General features: G+C 38.9%; 1 protein-coding gene across 3 annotated transcripts in view; it reads right to left on the bottom strand.

The window, feature by feature from the left end:
• Positions 1-18,732, bottom strand: part of MYO16 (myosin XVI) — a 409,990-nt gene that overhangs the window by 180,128 nt on the left and 211,130 nt on the right. For all 3 annotated transcript variants that reach the window (XR_012660263.1, XM_075090704.1, XM_075090696.1), the window contains exons 10-13: positions 17,249-17,399; positions 8,927-9,037; positions 6,761-6,826; positions 3,019-3,146 (exon numbers count right to left, since the gene is read on the bottom strand). Coding sequence is in view for 2 of the 3 variants with exons in the window: in XM_075090704.1 (XP_074946805.1) it covers positions 3,019-3,146; positions 6,761-6,826; positions 8,927-9,037; positions 17,249-17,399 (456 nt within the window). In the remaining variant the exon portion in view is untranslated. The remainder of the gene's footprint in view (positions 1-3,018; positions 3,147-6,760; positions 6,827-8,926; positions 9,038-17,248; positions 17,400-18,732) is intronic.

The raw sequence follows: 18,732 nt of genomic DNA, 5'->3' as shown, positions 1-18,732 counted from the left end.
AAGGGAACTTCACCTTGAGGTTAGTGCATACCCACAGGGATAATCTACTTTCACTGGGTTTACTACTCATAAAAACCAGCAAAACTAGCACCTTTCTGATTTGGTGCGGCTATTTTCCCGTGTAGCACACCGACACTCCTCACTGTAAGGGCTCTGACACGGACAGCGTCTCAAGCCGACCATCCCAATGTTACAACAGCAGCAAACATGGCACAAGGATTCTAGGAACTGTTTAGCCTCAGCCAAAACCACTACCAAAACCAGTGAGCCCTGCCAGGCCTGCTCTGGCAACTCATCTCGCTTGGCTTTGGAATGGCTTCAGGTTAAAATAGCTCCTCAACATCACCACCACCCTCCCTGGTGTAATTCTGACCTGAGAGTGTTTCTCCAGCCCGGCTGACCATGCCACCACCTGAATGGTTGCGGTGACACCAAGGATGGTGTAGAAATGAGGAAATGAGCAGCCAAAGGTCGGAGGGCAGAAGCATTCCTAGACAGCTTGTTCCAGGGTAACGTTCTCATGGATTTATGAGTCCTTTTCACTTGTCATCCAATGCTTCCTTCCTCCTGAGCGCCCATACAAAATGGCCCTTCTAGCTACAGAGAGCTTCTCTGAGCTCCTCCATCTTCATTCAGCCTGTGATTCCACATTAGAGGGAAGTGTATTTTTTTGCTTTTAAAATGTGTGACTAGGAGCACTCATTGCACTATACAGGCATGCACAGAATTGCATCCACCACTCAGCTTTATAACTGGAGAGATGCTAAAATTACAGACCACAGGCCAAACATGTACTGAGTTGCCTCCTCAGGAATGAAGAGTACGCTTGATAAGAGAGCTTGGAGGAAACAAAGTAAAACACAAATCTTGGAGTATTTTGGAACTGCAGAATCACAATTATTTGGTTCTGGTAGGAAATAAAGCTGAGATCTTGAAAACTTCTCCACGAACCCCTCTTCAAGCGAAAAATCAAAGGAAAACTGGCTGGATGCTACACCACATGCCCTCAGGGCCAGAAAGTTAGCCCTGCTCCATGCTGTGTATTAGCATCGATGTAACCAATGAATCCTCCCTCATAGTGGTGGAAGAACCTTCTCTTGCTGATAGCTAATGTTGTTTTACAGCTGAAATAGCAAGAAAGCAGAAATCCAGTTCAACCACAGACACAAGTTCATGCACACACACACAATCACGTGACAGCGAAGGGGTAAGCAAGTAACCTGAGTTACGTCAAGGATATTTTTCATATTATTATTATTGTCAGAAAACCAATGGACATTTCCTGTATCACCTTTACTTTCCAGACATTCATTATTTAGATTCCTCCAATAGACAAGTATAATGAGAATACCCCATTTCTGATACCGCTTTATGAACTTCTAAGAGACCTCAATTCCCTCCTGTTTTCTCATTTAGTGCTAGCAGAAGAAAGCTTTTACAAAGAACAGATTCTAGGTGTTTCTGTAAGTTGCAGCTGTACTTATCTCCTATTCCAAATTACCAGGTGCTTTCCTTTCAGCTTCCGTTTTCACAAGTGACCTTTAGATCTAATTAATTATCTACATAAAGGATACTTTAGGACGGCATATCTACGGGCTGCCTTGATGTGATATGCGAATGCCTTGCCAAGTGCTGATGCCATCAACAGAGCACCCTCTTGTCACATTCTCCGTCAGGTCACTGGTTTATAACAAGCTGTGGTGGGCTGGACTGGGCTGGGATCAAGACAGTGGGGCTTAACACATGCCTTGACATTCTGATATAAAATCATCAGTGTTCCCTGATATCAAAGCCATTTATTATTAAGTACAACACTCTTTGTGTACTACTACACAATAATTAACGTGGCAGTTAGCCTAAAAAGGTTACCATTTGCTTCAAACAATCAACAAACAGTTCCACACATAATGAATTTGTACATTTATAATTTAGAAACTTATAAGCTATGCTTTTTCATAAACTACACATTTAAAAGCAATATTTAATTACAATATTCAGATGTATTTGAAGACTTAGTATATGGAACTTCAAATACTTACAGGAGTCTGTATCCAAACAAACAGAATGCAATAAAAGTGGATACATATGGTGGTATTTACGTGCTCATTTTAAGTCTTTTAACTCTAGAATAGCATTATTAGCTGCTTTTGAGTAACATATCCTCTCCATTTCATAGTATTAAATTTCCTTATAATTAGAGGTAGTTTAAGAACAATTAGATAATTTATCAAATGGATCAACCTCTATTCCCGGTCAAATAAAAATCAATCTTTATTCCCCCCTCCCCTCTCCCCTCCCCACCCCACCCGCCATCTCCCATGAAGTTCTGCAAACCCTTGCCAATATTTCAGCCAACAGCAATTGTCAAAGCGACAAGATTGAGCAACGAATTTCTCTGAGCAACTACACCAAATCCACCAGATTGCTTTCAGATAGGATGAAGGAAGGGAAGGGATTAACAGATTTGGGGATCAAAAGTTCCAAGTGAACTCAATGTTTCACCATTATAAAACCAGCATATTCAGATGAAACTCTCTTTCACTGGAGATTTCTAATACATTTATTCACAGTCCTGAAGTTATTTATCACTGCAACAACACTGTGAATAAAGGAACTGGTTGAAGTCCATTTTGAAGTGCCAAATAAGAAGCCACGCAATACAGGTGCCCCAACTCAGAGGTTCATCATTTAGCTGAGGACTTCCCATTTTTATTGCCATTAGTTACTGTTTCTAATCCTGACCCATGTAATATTTGCAAACATTCTTTACCATTAACTCTTTGATCCTAATTAGATACAGCTAGATGGAGTGGCAACTCCCCAAGAGAATGTATGAACTTGAGATGTAATTAAACCTTTTTCAGTTCTATTTCACTCTAACGTATGATACAGAGATCAGTACACAGAACGAAATCAGCTGGAGGAAAACATAAAATGGAAATCTCAACTGTTGAGTCCTGGGGGAAACAGCTGAAAGGCAGGAGTTACAAGTTAGTTAATAGAAAGATAAATTTTCACCTGAGGATAAAGCACTGGGGACGCTGCTCCTGGAATAGCACGTGGTAAGCTCTTTCAGCACAGGAAAATATATGTGGGGGAAGTGAGGAACACAGTTTTCCAGAGTTACTTAAATAAAGCTGGGTGACCTGAAAAATTGTAGAAAATTAACACGATCAACACATTTCAAACTAATTATGCTTCACCCCTTAAGCCTGGGTCTTTTGTAAAGCTCTCTAAGCATTATGAACAGAATCTCTGTATGCGTACATGTGGTACCATTAAAGCATCTATGAAGATTTTAATTAAAGAAAACAGAGCTGTAAGCATAGAAGATCTAATTAAGATACAAAATTAAATGTAACTACAGGACTCAGCAATACTGGCTTGTGCATTGAGTCAAACAAAACCTATTCAGTTATTTTTTTATACCTCATGATTATAGTTCCTCAATGTCTTGACTTAAAAATCTTACAAACAAAACACAATCATCCCATGAAAATCAAAGCCTTAATTGATAAACGAATTCATTTATTACATGACAGAGCAGTGCCCCACAAATACTCCCTCTGCAATAGAGAATAACTTGTGATACATGTAGCTGCCAACAAGTACTGTCCTTAAAGCTTAAATATGAGCAGAATCAATTATCTGCTACTGAAACCTCAAATTTTTCTGAGGATATCTTGATGTTCTTTCAGCTAATATCAAGCAGATTTCAGAAAAAGTAGAGAGTCTGCCAATATCTACAGCTCTGTTCTTTCAGAATAAGTAAATATAATAACAAAAATACAGAATGTGATTTAGGTACGATTGTGAGTAGAAACACCATACCATTTTACAAATACCCTTAAATAAATCATTTTGCTTACCTTTTTTATATAGCTTTTGAAAGACCTTCTCATGGGTTTAGAAAATTAACACAGGCTTTACAGAAACCCACGGCAGCTGGGGGGCAATAGCAACACTATGAAGCATCTAGAATGATACTGGCTGCTCCCACTTAAACAACCAAATCCATTCCTTTCCATCATATCCTGTTTTCTCCAACTATTCTCTCTAGCAACCTTGCCACCACAGTGCCATTTTGTATTTGCTCCTTTCTCCATACTAATCATGCGCTTATCACGCCTTTGTGCCTACACCTGTCTGTCTTAGCCAGATACTGAACTACTGAATCTTGGAGCCTCTACAATGTTGTGGCAGAATGAATCCTCCACAATATGGCCCTATTCCCATTCAGGCCTTTCAAGCTAGCAGGCTAAACAAGATTAAACCCACACTGATTCTCAAGGAACCATTTCGGCATGTCACAAAGCAGAAAGAAAAACCTTCACATATCAATTCTCATTGCATAATGTTGCAAGCGCTTTGCAACTTTACATATTTTTCATAGAATCACAGTATTATTATGGTTGGAAAAGACCTGTAGGATCATCAAGTCCAACCATCACTACCAACACCAACTACCACTACCAACACCGTCACCAACACTACTGTGCCTCCTAAACCATGCCCTGGAGTGCCATGTCTAACACACAAACACAAGACATGTATGTTTTCTAACACATGAACTTCAAGAATATATTTGCCCTCATCGGACACAAATAAATTCTGCACAAATATAACAAAGCAGGATGACCATAGCATAAGCCGCTTCTCCAAACAGCTACTATCACACCTTTGAAGCGGTGTCTGCATGTTCCTGGTATTAGAGTGCTACTATAACGTAATGTGTAGTAGTACAGTGTATTTCCATGTACAAATACATTACTGTTATCATCTAGCAATTGTACTGAATTGCATATGAAGCAACATGTACCAGTGTCCATTAACATGATTCTTTATGTCACCTCAGAATGAATAATTGCTTATAAAAAGATTTATTTCAGTAGTATTCTATTGGAACTAAGTGTGGGAGGTCAGTGTAGGATAACAAAATAAAGATTGCTGAGAAGTTATGAAAAGTGTTTTTAAGAAAGAGAAGAAAACCTAAAGTGCTGCTGTTACTGAAAAAAAGTACATTATAACCTTTTCATTGCTTCATCCTGGTTTTAAAAATAGTCTCATACCCAATATATCTTTCATTCTTTTTTTGACAGCTAACAAACCACATACCTGAAACAAAAATGCTAACTAATGAGCCACATCATATAACATGTCAGTGTCCACTAAGGAATTAACATCATCAATTTTTTTTACTTTAATATACACACCATCTAACACATGCAGACTTCAATATAGTATCAGCTAAGCTGCTGCAGTGTATCTGAGCATTTCAAAAACAGAGAAAACAAAACTAATATAAAGCCATGTTTTTTTGATCCTCTGGGAAACACCTGCCTAATGCATAATACCACGCAGGGAATTATGATAGAGAAAAAGCAACGATCATCCAAGGTGACCCAAAGAATTACAGGACAAAAAGCATCTCCTGCCAAACTTGCTAAAACAGATCTATCACAGACAGGTCAAGAAAAGATGCAGCAAATGTTCAGGAAACATTTTAACACATAAGCCTACCATCTACATTCTTTTTCTTTACAGTTCCCTCTTGGTACACAAGATCACATGTCTAATGTAAAATGCACAGTGACAGGAAAAAATATCTTCAACTAAAACCTTGGGGGTGATGGATGATTTCCATTTCTAGAAACTAAATTTAGACTCCCAACTTGGAATCTGCTGCTACTGCCACTGAATGTCACAGCACTTCTTTCTCTCAGATTTCTTACTGATAACACGCAAAGCCACATGACAGAGCGAACAGCCACAGACTAGTTTGCTTACCAAATTTTGAACCCTTTATAAATCTTGTAAGCTAAATAAACCCATTTGAATATTCCATAACACAACAGCTAGCCTGATCTCTGTGCAATAACATGATCTCAGTGCAACAATGAGAAAATAACAGGGTGGGGGGCAAAGAAATCAACTGTTACGCTAATACTCTGTGGCTGAAGTGGCTGAGTGAGGACAAAGCAGAGATCAAATAATATGACTTTATGTTGCTCCCACTGATCTACAAAGTCCACTTAAGTTGGTATCAATGTCTAGGTACTGAAATGATAAACCCCTTGTAAATAACTAGTCTGTCTCATAAGTGAAAGATTGGAAAGACGAAAAGATAAGGATGCTACTGTTCAAGAGAGAAACATCTGAAGCACCTCCCAAGTGACCTTGTGCATATGACAGTGCACATGCGGACTCAAGTTCCCTTTGCCTGTACGCTGCCGGTGCCTGACACAAGCCACCTCCGTACGACTGCCCCAGTGTGGTGCTAAGCTCGTGCCAAGCTCTTCGCGCCCATCGCCTGCACGGCGTCTGAACTGAGCGGCCTGGTGTGGAGCACAGGCTGCCATTTGGAGCCTTTCTGCACCACTCAAGGTCATCATCTCCATGAGTGTGTTTTGGGCAAGGGGGTGTGAGCTCAAACAACCAATGCGTCTATTTTTGCAAGTTTGGCAGTGGGAGAAACCACCAAGGTCATCTTATACATCAGGAACTATTTTTAAGCAATTGAAAGTGCTCCTGCTCATACACAACTTTAGCAAGATGGCTGTTTTACAAGTAAGACACAGAAAAAAATTGTGGTACCTTGGAAGAAATTAATTTCTTTTCTAAAATTTTAAACCTAATATTCTCTCAATATCGAAAAAAAGTATATACGTTAATTAATTTGAGCGGTTTAGACTTCCAAAGGAATTATATGAATTCACTGAAAAAGACCTGCACTGTAATGTTCTGAAGAGAGAATGCTTACCATGGTAGAATAAATAGGAAGCTCTTTAAATGGGTTAACAAGCAGCAGTTTATCACCAATGTAGGTCTGAAAAAATAAGAAGATATTATTGCTTTATTAATTAAGAAATTAAATCTTTAAGGAGGCTAATGGTTTTCCTCCAGAAGGGACTTTTGGCAAAGCATCTTAAATCTAGCTATCAACATATTAAACATCATCTGCAAATTCAGAGCTTTTAACTTCATAACTTTAAACTGAGATCTACATTTACAATTCAGATAGCATTAATTATTGTTTTTGTAATAAAACTGAGTTCTTCATAATGGAAAATTATGCGTAGAAGAATTGCACTGCATATATTATTGGTAGATTACTTGAAAGTTAATTTGAAACTTACTATTTGCTAAACTACAAAAATGTGACATGCCTACCACATAAGCCAGCTTCTCAAGCAATTATTTTTATGAGATAGATGACAGAATTTACAAATGTTGTATTAATTAGACAGAAGTGATACAGTAAAATACGTTGCTTGTGGGACAAGACAGAGCAATTGATACATATACAAGTATTTACACATGCGTATGTGTATATGAACAGATGTACATGCATACAGAAAAAAAATCCTGGCCGTATTTAAAATAGCAAACCGTCCACTGAATACAATGGTGCCAAGATATTATTATTTCATATTTAAACACTCCTATGTGAAAGATATACTTAAGTATAAGATTGTAGGTCCCCCTCGCTGCCACACTTCTCACTCCACATAAGTAGCTGCTGCCATATCATGCGCTCAGAATGCAAAAACGCCGGACCTCTGTCTCTGAAGAGGTCAGACAACAAACCATCATGTGAACAGTCCCAGTCATGCTGCCTTTTTCAAAACGAAGTATTTTGGGTGGGTGGGGGGGCAGAAAACGTCACTGTTGGGTTTTCCTTCAGAATGGAACTCTATTAGGCTTGCCGAAACATGAAACAGGCCGTGTTCAGTGCTGGGGAGGATTTTGGTTTGGAATTGGAGTCAAGGGATTTTCCCTCTAAGTCCGAGAAGCAAATCACCCAAAGGTGCAAGGGTTTTCAGCACTGATGCTGACACTCTACCAAAGCACAATGGCTGCCGTTGAGCAGAATATTAATGATCTCTGCCTATAAATTTCCATTAAGCTGAGAATGCTAGAGCAGGGTATGAGACCCTCACAGGTAAAATCTCCAGTATTTTAAAATAACAGACAACTTTTTAAATATATATAAATACTGAATATCTGTGGATCCTCCTGAATTCAGTTAAATTTATCTGTGTTTGGCACCTTCAAAAGTGAGAGAAAGCAAAAGAAATACTCATAATAAAATAGAATTTGCTCCATGACTCTAAAAATCAGAATTTTTGTTGTAATTGAGTACTATAACAGGTAGAACTGAAGTTCCCAAAGTTTCAAAAGTATTCACAGCAACATGCCGATTCCCCATATTCCTTTAGTCTAAACACCGCAATCAACGTATACGTTTAAAACCAGTCTGCACGTTTCACATTAACATGCCGCTCAGCTGTTCAGTAAGTTTGAAATAAGCTATGAATAAGATATGAACAGGGACACCAAAATTTGCAAGTGCAGATTTTTCTCCAGAAGTAATCTACACCAAAGCAGATGTCTCCCAAGTTTAATAAGGCAAAACCAGGAAAACCTGCTTTGCAAAAACCTTGCTGTAATTATTTCATTTGGTATCTGGATAATTAATGTTACAATATAGAGAATGTTTTCTGTAATATAGGGAGAGATAATGAGTAATTAAATCTCCATGCTGAATTCTAAGCTTTTAAAATCTACATTTCTTTTAAATTTCAAGTAATCGTGTTAATCAAGTTAACATAATGTTAAAGGCGGAAGGATCTTTTGGCAGTTTGAGAGGGAAGATTACATGTGCCCATCCATTTTTACCAATACTCTTGCGCTGTGAAATAAACACAGATGATTTTTATCCCAACCTGTTTGAAGTGTTATTCCATTTTATATTTCTGCTTTTCCTATATAAACTTGAGAAATTGCACTCATATGTCCTGATCCATTTAAACATTAGTCATGAGTCTGGGGCAGGTGGCTGTCCAGTACTTATGATAGTATTTTTCCTGTTCTCTCATTTGCTCCTTTTTGAAAGCTTACTGTTGATGGGTGAGTAGCAACTCACATATATCTGATTATTTTTGAAACGCTTCTGAATCTCATAAAGCAGGCTGCTGTCTGTGAGCTCACTCAGAGAAGCCAGGTCGTCATTTGGAGCTGGAGGCATTAGCTTGATCTAGAAGACACAAATTAGAGAAACAAAGTAACTTCACAATGAATCATTCTGTACTGTATTTTTCTAATCCAAAGTATAAGCCTAGATCACTAGGTTTTTTGGGAAAAAAAAAGCATTAGGAAACTGGAAAGTCACTCCTCTCAAACAATTACACATCATTAATCTTAAGCAAGAAAAGAACATCAAAATTTGTTATCGATGTGAAGGTGTAAAACTGCATGAGTCTGATGGGCTCTTAAGAACATAGACCCCTACTCGAGCGCCATTTGCTATCCCTGAACCCATAAAGATTCCCAGCTCAAATGCAATTTTCCTGCTCTCTTCATTAAATGTTTATGGCAGAAGAAGCCAAGACTATAAAAGTTAGCACACCTGTAAGCTATTTATTGCAGTGTTTAACAAAGCTCTCATGCTACTCTTCATCATACAGGATTTAAAATTCTATTGGAATTTTTCCTGCAGAATAGAAGGGAGTTAATAAGAAGTGGGAATCACACTGTCAAAGAGACCAGAAGAGACTCAGAAGCAGCTACTTCAGCCAAAAGTGGCAAATAAAATGAGCTTAATATTTCTGAGATTTAGGAGGAATAGCATAAGCTCTGCCAGGTAAAGTAAATGCTAAGGAAACCAAATCAAAATCCAAAAGACAGAATAGGAGACAGAAGAAAGAGTCAGTGATAAGAGAAATTTGATTAACGTCAAAATAAACATGGATACATTAAGCATTGTGCTTATAAATTATGATCAACACCTAAAATGCAGGTTGACTCCTTTTTTATGTCAGCCGAAAGAAAATGATTTTTGCATCTCGGCAGAATACCTGGAAACAGAAAATTCTCATGTGAACGATGGCAGAATGGAGATGTCTCTGACGGGTTTGTTCAGAGTTTGCTAAAATACCCTCCTGGTGTCTGTTTTGAGGATGGACAATGAAGATGAAACTCCTTTGTTCTACTGTTCTGTTTAAGATGAAGGTTCAGGAGAAAAGCAGTCACTGCCCTTCCTTGGAGGCCAACTCGGCATCCTCAGCCTCTGGCAGCGGCCTGTGGCAGGAAGCCAGGGACAGAAGCAGCAAGCAGACTGGGAGATTTCGGAGGGAACACAGAGCGTGCTTCTGGCAAGAGGAAGACCCCAAAGACTATGGATACTGGTGTTTAATACTGGGCATCTGATCCCAAACTACCAAACTTTTGTTGTTTCCATAGGTTCAAGGTCCAGTTCAGAAATCATGGCGCTCTGGGTTCTTTTCCTACACTTGTCAGAGCTGCATGGTGTGATATTGCTGAAGAATTTGATCTAATGCCTCAGCACTTCCAGGTTCTTGAAACGTACATATGAACACTCATTCACATGTGATTTTTTAGACATCCATAAGCAAAGACCAGGAGGTTTGTAGTCATAAACAAGCATGATGAATTAGATATGATTTTGTATCTTCTCTAAATCATAGATCTTTGGCTCTGTCAAAAATTTTCTTCTAAAGATAGGAATATTGAATACCAGTATCAAAATATTCAACTAAGAGTCATAAAACAGATGGCATTGCTTACTCTTCTATTTTACCAAGAAGAAACAAACAATGCACACCAGACGCCACACCCACAGAACCACTAGCCCATATGACATAAAACAAAATCTTGCTGTATTTTCTGTTTAAATTTCTCACCAGCTTCACTCATATTCATATGCTGGTATGGTACAAATGAAGTTACAGAGCCTTTAAACCTTCTCTAGTCTACAAACAGGGAAATACAAATGCAAATTGTAAAATATCAACCTCACACTTCATACTACACTAAATATTTCATGGTTCAAGGTGTTTGTCAAAAAATGGCTGCTTTCACATCAGCACAAAAATACCCAAAACAACAAAAAACAGACCCAAGACACCTCTTTTTACCTGTACTTACTGCACGTTTCACTCACTCTATGCCACTATGAGTATTTTTTCCTAGCTTCCAAGCTTTTTTTATGGTCTTAGTTATCCTAATATTTTGCAGTTGCTCACAGTCCAAACAAACTGTCAAGTACTATACTTGATTTCCAGTCACTTGTGCAACTCAGCCTACTCTTGTAATCATCTAAGTCCAGTACTGAATAACGAGACACAAGCTTAATCACTGAAGAAGTGCAAAATAGAGCAAAATTGATTCTAAGAAATATTACACTGCATGTATGAAGCCATAGCTCCTCACAGACAAAAGCTATGTGTAAGCAGGGCTTGCAAGGTCCCAGCTTCTGTTGAGTCCCAGAGCCCTGCAGTACCTTTTATCTATGGAGAACACGCTTCTACTATTTTCTCTACTTCAAATGCTATAGCTAGTATTGCTTATTTGTTTCTTGTAATAGCATCGTGGAGATTTTCACAACATTGTGAACTTCAAAGGACTTCATGTTGGGACTGACACAGTGACCGGAAAAATTTGGGGACCTCTGCTTTAGTCTTTAATCATTTCCTTACTATTCCTCTAAAGACAAATATATTCAGTAGAAAATAATGCTTAAAACAAGAAAAGGAGGAAACCGGGAAACTCCTCACAGAAAGCCGAGTCCTTTTTTTATCAGCTCTACCAACAGACAATAAATGTTGACGACTAAAATGGTATATGTAAACCTCATATGCATGTAAGAGCATGAGTATTAACAAGAGATTTTCAATGTTTTTCCACTCACCCACTAAAACAGGAAAGGCAGGCATCTAACCTGCATCCCACCTGCAACAGATGTTGAACTAGACAGATAAAGTAGCAACGCATTTTAAAAAAGGAAGGAAAGTAAGTACCTAACAACAGTAGCTCTAGATGTACTTGCTGCATAGATGTACAAGGACAAGAGGCAGTAGTGCCCAATGGGACTTCAGTGATGCTTTCTATTTCCTTCTTTCCCCGTAATAATGGTGAAAAAACACCTCTCATTCCATTAAGTCCAAAGAGCAATAAATGTACAAATGCAAAACAGGAAGTACTCAAGGAGATTTTTTACTAGACTTAGCTGATGTAATGATTGTTTTTTACATGTATGTGTAAAATGTGCTTACTCCAACACGTAAACTCTGCAAATAGGCCAGCTGAAAATTTCATGATGTCCCTTCCCACAGTCCTTACCTCACTGATTTATTCATCTCAGAAAAGATGGACTCCAAAAATGGTGGAGTCTATCAAAATGTTACTGTGACCATTTTCCTTTTTCCTGCCTATTTAAAATACTTGCTTTTAAAAATATTTGTATTTTCAGGTCAGAAAGCAGAATGTGAGTTGCAAACAAGACAGACAAACACAGGTTCCCTGCTGTATCTGTGTCTTTCTGTCTACCTATTCTGGAGGTGCATTCCTCACCCTATTAAAGTGAATGAAGATTTTTTTTGTCACACAGAAGATGACATTTTTGCTCTTTTATTTTTAATCATAGCATTTGGATGTAAGGCTGGCCAGAAAACAAGAATTCCACTCGGCAAACAAAAAGTAAATTACATGTTGACATATGTTTTTGATGATGCACATTGGAGTACAACAAAATTACCAAAGAATCCCAAGAACCTTTTTTAAGTTCCTTGTAGGTGAAAAGCAGATGGAAGACAGAAGCCTGTGGCGTCCTTCCCTATTAGCGTGGTCACCTAGCTTGCGGGACCAACGCAGGCAGAGGTCTTCACTATAAGCCCTTGTGTGCTATCAAAACTCAGAACACCTGTGCTAGAGAGTGAGCTTCTCTTAATCTCCTCGATGAAGATTAAACCTACACTAGGCTAGAGACAAATGTGTTTATTTGTCAATAAAAGAGGGGTTTGGATTCGAGCACTGCCCTGGGGTTCTCCATATTTTCTGAACTGTTAGCACACTTTCTTGCATGTTCTTGGCTCATGCCAGCCAGCACTCAGGCAGATAACACCCAGGTATCACTCAGGTCACATGTCAGTGGTCATTTCCCATGGGCTGTTTGGGCACAGCCCCATCTGAGGGAGAAAAGAGTTTTGCCTTATGGATGCGCACTGACAAATCCCACATATCCCTAGGCCAGAGAACAGGTCCTGGCTTGTTTTTATTTCATAATCTAGGTATACCAAAGATGCTGACTCCATAGACAGATGGTTAGAAATGTGAAGTGCTCAGTTAAACTCCAAGTAAGGGAATTGAAATCTTTTTCCATTAACTTATTTTTTCTACAGAGTTTAGGATTTGATGATTCAGCATTTTCTAACACTCTTTGCATCAAAATTCACAGCTCAATGAGCAAATAAATCACATAGAAATTAGAAACTCTAAATGCATTAGAGTCACAACCAGTTTGACCTGGTAGTAAACATTATTTCCATTATTTTAATGACTTATTGGTGGGCTCCTTCAAATTCTGTTCTTCTACTTTTCTGAGCATACAGATGAGTTTTCTCATTTTTTTTCACCTCGATGCATGTATTTGGCTACTGAACAGATTGCATGATGCATATTTTATGAGACATAAAAGAAAAACAACGATAAATACAACATAAGTTCCAATAGATCTACGCCTCTGGAAATTATTAGGTTTTGGGTTTCTTGTAACGCTAACAATGAAGATTCCTATTTACTCATTTAAATTACATGTACTTAACAGCATTCACAACCTGCTCAGGTAATAATCTCTAATGGTTTCCATTTTTTTAAATACATATATTGCTGAAATAAGTACGTGTCCTGGCTCTTATCTGTAGTACTACGATACACGCGGTTGTCCCTTGTGTATGTGGTAAGTGATTCCAGAACAATCAAAGGGCATCAGGGGGTACTCGATCACACAGTTCATACGGCCAACAATATGTAAACAAGAATTATAAGCCAAAGACAAAATATTTCTTTAAAAAGACCCAATTAAGAAAAAGGAAAGATTTAACCTATATTTGTTTGTAGCATGAAACACATAATTCAGTTCCAGGCCAGTAATTCCAATCTGCGGTCAGAAAAATATCCTTCCCAGCTGAGAGGAAAAGAAATTGCCAGCTATGATAAAATTCTGGAAATTATTTCTTTGTTTGGCAGCACATACCTTGACATTACAGATGACCAAAGAGCATCTTTTATCTAGGAGAAAGCAAAAGCTAATACAAGCCAAGAGAGACCCAGAATGCTTCATCAATGTAGTCATTTGATCCCCATCTCCTATGCTTCATGTAATAAAAATCTCACTTCATGAGAAATAATATTTTGTTAAGGCTCTTTTCCATTATTTTTGCAATTAAAAAAAACCCTGAGGCTATGTATAAATTTGAGCTGTTAGTTTTCTCAAAGCCCAAAAAGTTACAAGCTTTTTCTAATAAAAATGCATGTTTCTGATGTATTAAGATGATTTTTTTCTCTCTGATCCCCCAATAAAGACCTAATCTGCATGCCATATTGCCTAAGAATGTATGAAATTTCTGACACAAAGCATAGGAAATATCATGCTGATCTATTTCAATAATATATGAATCCAAGTAATGACTCCACATATCCTGTTGAAAAATTGAAGAGTACTTGATTACTTTGAATGTAGTTTGGAATGCAACTGGTGAGAATAAAAGATGGTAAAACCCATTAGAATTAATATACCCAAGAGGCGGGGGCAGGGGGAAGGGGATGTTCAAAGTTTTCCTTTGGTATCAGCACTAAAGAAAAATTTTACTTCCCAAACTGTGAAATTAAAAAAAAAAAAAAAAGAAATGTGTTACTGGGAAATACCAGCTCTGAAAACTAACGTCTATGTATTATATACACAAACATGGATACGATATACATATACCTGCAGTTCATGTCAGGGCAGGCGGTATAGAATACTGTCCCCATCCTCACAGGGTAACAAAAAATACATTAACAAGAATATTCAAAGGACACAGAAGTTTTGGTCTTGGTTGCTTTTCTTCAACTAAGGCAGGTTTTTCTGCCTCTTGACTCCTGGGGCCAGGGGCCAGCTGTGATAGGTATCTCCTTATTCCACAAGAGAAGAGGATGGAAGAAACAACACTAGTCATCGTAAGCAATATGTTTAAGTTACTGCAGCTTAATGTTCTGTAAAAGACTGAGACTGCCAATAAATACAACCAAAAAAGCATTAGCAAGCACATGCCGAAACAAGAAATATCTATGACAGAAAGGCCAGTTTCCAGGATCACAATTACGTCACTTCAAAAAAGAAAAGGCTCATATTTTCATTTGTCGAAACATGGGAATTTTTTAGTTTACTAAAAGTAAACTATTTTTCCTTGAAGTCACTAAACTCTTTTACCCTCTTTTGTCCATAAGAGCCAAAGCCTATTAAGCCCTTGCCAACTGAAAAGTTCTCTTAATCTACAATTTGTTTTAATGCAACCAGTCATTTATAAACACAACAGCTGGAACAGCAGAGTTTCTAACCTATCCTGTCCTAGCGCTGACTTCCCAGACAGGACTGTTCCTGCTTACCCATTTCCAAGGCAGCACCACTCCTTATTCAGCAATTGCAGATGTTGGGCAAGGTTTGCAGTTCCTGCTGCTTCTGAAAGACCACAAGACACCCATTCCTTCTAGCTCGTGTAGAGCACAATTTCACAGAGAGTTTTCTGCAGAAATTCCCCAGCTGGTGGAGCTAAAAGAGATTCATCTTTATTTCTGCTGTCTTGCCTTTGAATTGTAACCGCTGTGGGAAGTTGCACTGAAGCACGGTGAAACAGTAGGAGGAGTAAAGTTTTGAAAATCTGCCCTGTGACCCTGAAGTGACCCTAGATCATGGTGGAGGAGAAAACCACCAGCACGAAAACCTCTGGTTGCTCTTTCTCATCTAGGAGATCAGCTGCTCTTCTTCCAGTTAGTTTCTGTGTATGTTTTACTGCACAAACTCTAAAGCAAAAGTCTAGCCTAGGGATAATAAGAACTTGAATACTTTCACCTAGGTCCACACCAAAACCGAATCAAGCAGAAGGAAGTATATGTGTTCTCATGCACACTCCCGCTGAACATCTAGAAGCCAGTGACAGTCTCAGCAAGAGCCTAAGCTGAACACCTGCCTCTCTTTTCCTACAAGAATAAGAGGGTTTCTTCTAACAGGGTTGCAAGCATTTACTTTTCTGACCAGCAGTGCTTCTCTTTTGGATTAACCGTGTTTTCATCGCATCACTGCGCAGTCAGCAAGGCCAGAAACTGTATGACATGAAACCAAGACGTAAGCCAAGTGCAAAACATCTTGTGGTATCTTCTGACTGAACGGGCAACTGAGCGCTCTCTGCGATTCCAAAGCTGACGACCTTCAGAGGTGGACTCGTATGACTGACACATGAACTCACTGATTGATCTCATATGATTAACACTTTCCTCTGAAACACATTCAAATAAAAAACAGTGGAGTGCCCATGATTCTGCCAAGGCAGTATGCAGTCTTTCTGAACTGAATGTGGTTTAAATGGAATTAGTATCTTGCTCTTTTGTCATGCTTTAAACTCACAGTAGATTATTTTAAACCCCTCCACCCCCCAATTCTAAAGTAGCTTTTTATTAAATGGCTAAATACTTCTGGTATATGTGTTTCCCAAATAACAGAAAATAAAACCCCTTGGACCAAAAAAACCCCAACCCCAACCCAACCAACAGTTAAGTCCTAAACATCCAAAGTTAGGACAGGACAGGCTTACAAGCAACAGGTAAATCCTTTGGCATTCACCCTCTACACTGAATGAGATTATGATCCTGTGGAGAAAACTGTAAAAGGTATCCACAAAATCAGTGCCTGTGTCCTAATGCATTAACACAAGAAAGGGAGTTAACACAGCAGCTGTCAATCTGGCCATTCCTATCTTTAAATTACAGTCACTATTTTGCACTGTAATATTCCTTAGACATTCTTTTTGGTTTGCAGTCTCCCTTACAGGTTGTTTTCCTTTCCTTCGTAAACCAAAGTTGGAGACAAGAGCACGCTTTGGGCAGCACTAGCAGCTGTCCCTCCCGTGTTGTGAGCCACGTAGAGAGTTTGAGGAGCTCGGAGCCCTCTGACTGCCACGGCCCCTGACCTGCCACCAGTAGCTGGCAGGAAGCAGCTCTTCACTTTGCAGGGAGGAAGGAACTCTTTGCAGGGCCTGACTGATTGCAGGGAGTGATCAAGGAGACAAGGCTCCACGGTGCAAATGATATTCCTGTGTGGGGAGCAGAAAACACTACCGTGGTCTTCGGCTTCACGAAGTTTACAATCTCCAGGCCTAAGCCCTAACAAACATTTGGAGAAACTGCAGGCCGTTACCTGTTCAAGTTTGGCCGTAGTGCTCACAGTGACATTTTCAGACGCACTGTCTTGAGATTGCTGCTTGCATAAGCCTTTAGCTGCGTCTTTAAACATGGTGTCTTTCTCCAGCAAACTGTCCTGCTTGGCCATCGGTAAAGCCAGGGGATTGCTACAAAGAGAATCGATAAAGCAATTAGGCCCCTCCTGAAGGTGTCAGGCACAGAAAAGGTTGCCAGGTGTGGGTGGCACAAACACAGAACTAAGACACAATTCAGGGCTGAGACACTAGTTCCCGCTCCAGGTACAAAAACGAAATTGGTGAGAAAGAACCTGTTCACATAGGTTGGTCTGTTCCCAAAGACACAGAGCAAAACGCTTTAAAATTCACCTTTTTGCATACCTTTTCTGAAGCAGAACTGAGCAAGCCAAAGAGAATATGCATGAGTCTGCTTTTGACAGCACCAGGCTGGCAAATCAATAGCCAGTTTGGAAACTGAATTCAAAATACACAGTTAACTTACACAGAATTCTTCTGAAAATGTTTTAAAATAATTCAATAGAGACATTGCCATTGCGGTTAATAAAATTAAATTCCACCAGTTTTTAGCTTACTTTTAATCAGACAATATCCAAGATATATTTTATGACCAAAATCTGCTTTGGGTTTGTGGTACACTAAAAAGACCCCAGGCAAACAGCAAACTCCTGAAATTACTGCAAAAATACACAATATTTGTCATTCACACAGAAGTTAAACCTATTCCTACATGCATGGGGGTGTTTTCCCTGCTGACACTTCAGGCCATATCACACTTCTGACAAACAACAATGCCAAAACCTGGGATGATTTTGGCAGTGGTTTACATCCAGAGGAATTAGTGAGGAATCAGCCCCAGGAGCTGAGAACACAAACGGCTTAAGAAATAATCATCTGGGCTCTGACAGTGCAAATGAGACAATCTCATGGAGTGTACAGCAGCTCCTTGCCAAAATGTGTGTGTAATTTCTTTGAAAGGAAATGTGGACTCAATGTGGGAATAGCACATTCCACCACAGGATAAAGCCCAGATGTCAAACTTAGTTAAAGCAAAAACTCTCAGTTTTACTCAAAGTTACTTGTGTTTCATCACTGATTCCAATAAAGCCAGGATTATACACACAGTTAATGCAAATGAAGTGAAGGAGGACCCATAGCTAACATTTGATTTCCACTGCTGTTGGAAACAAAACTGAAACATGGACATCGTTTTAGAAAGGTACAGCCCTAAGCAAAGGCAAAGCACCTACCAGGCAGAATTCACTGGAAAACAAGTCAAAGTAGTTTCCCATTGGAAAAAAATACATGAACAAACCCTTTCTTCGGATGAAACCGTCAGTCACCAAACATAGAAAGAATTAGTTTCAGAATTTTGTAATGAAAAATACACAAATTATTTTGTAATTATATTTTGCTTCAGACATTTTAATGTAAAATTTCTAGAGGTACACTAGTGAAAATATTT

This window comes from Phalacrocorax aristotelis, chromosome 1, assembly GCF_949628215.1.
Source record: "Phalacrocorax aristotelis chromosome 1, bGulAri2.1, whole genome shotgun sequence".
Taxonomy (NCBI): Eukaryota; Metazoa; Chordata; class Aves; order Suliformes; family Phalacrocoracidae; genus Phalacrocorax; species Phalacrocorax aristotelis.
This window is presented reverse-complemented; position numbering and strand designations above follow the sequence as displayed.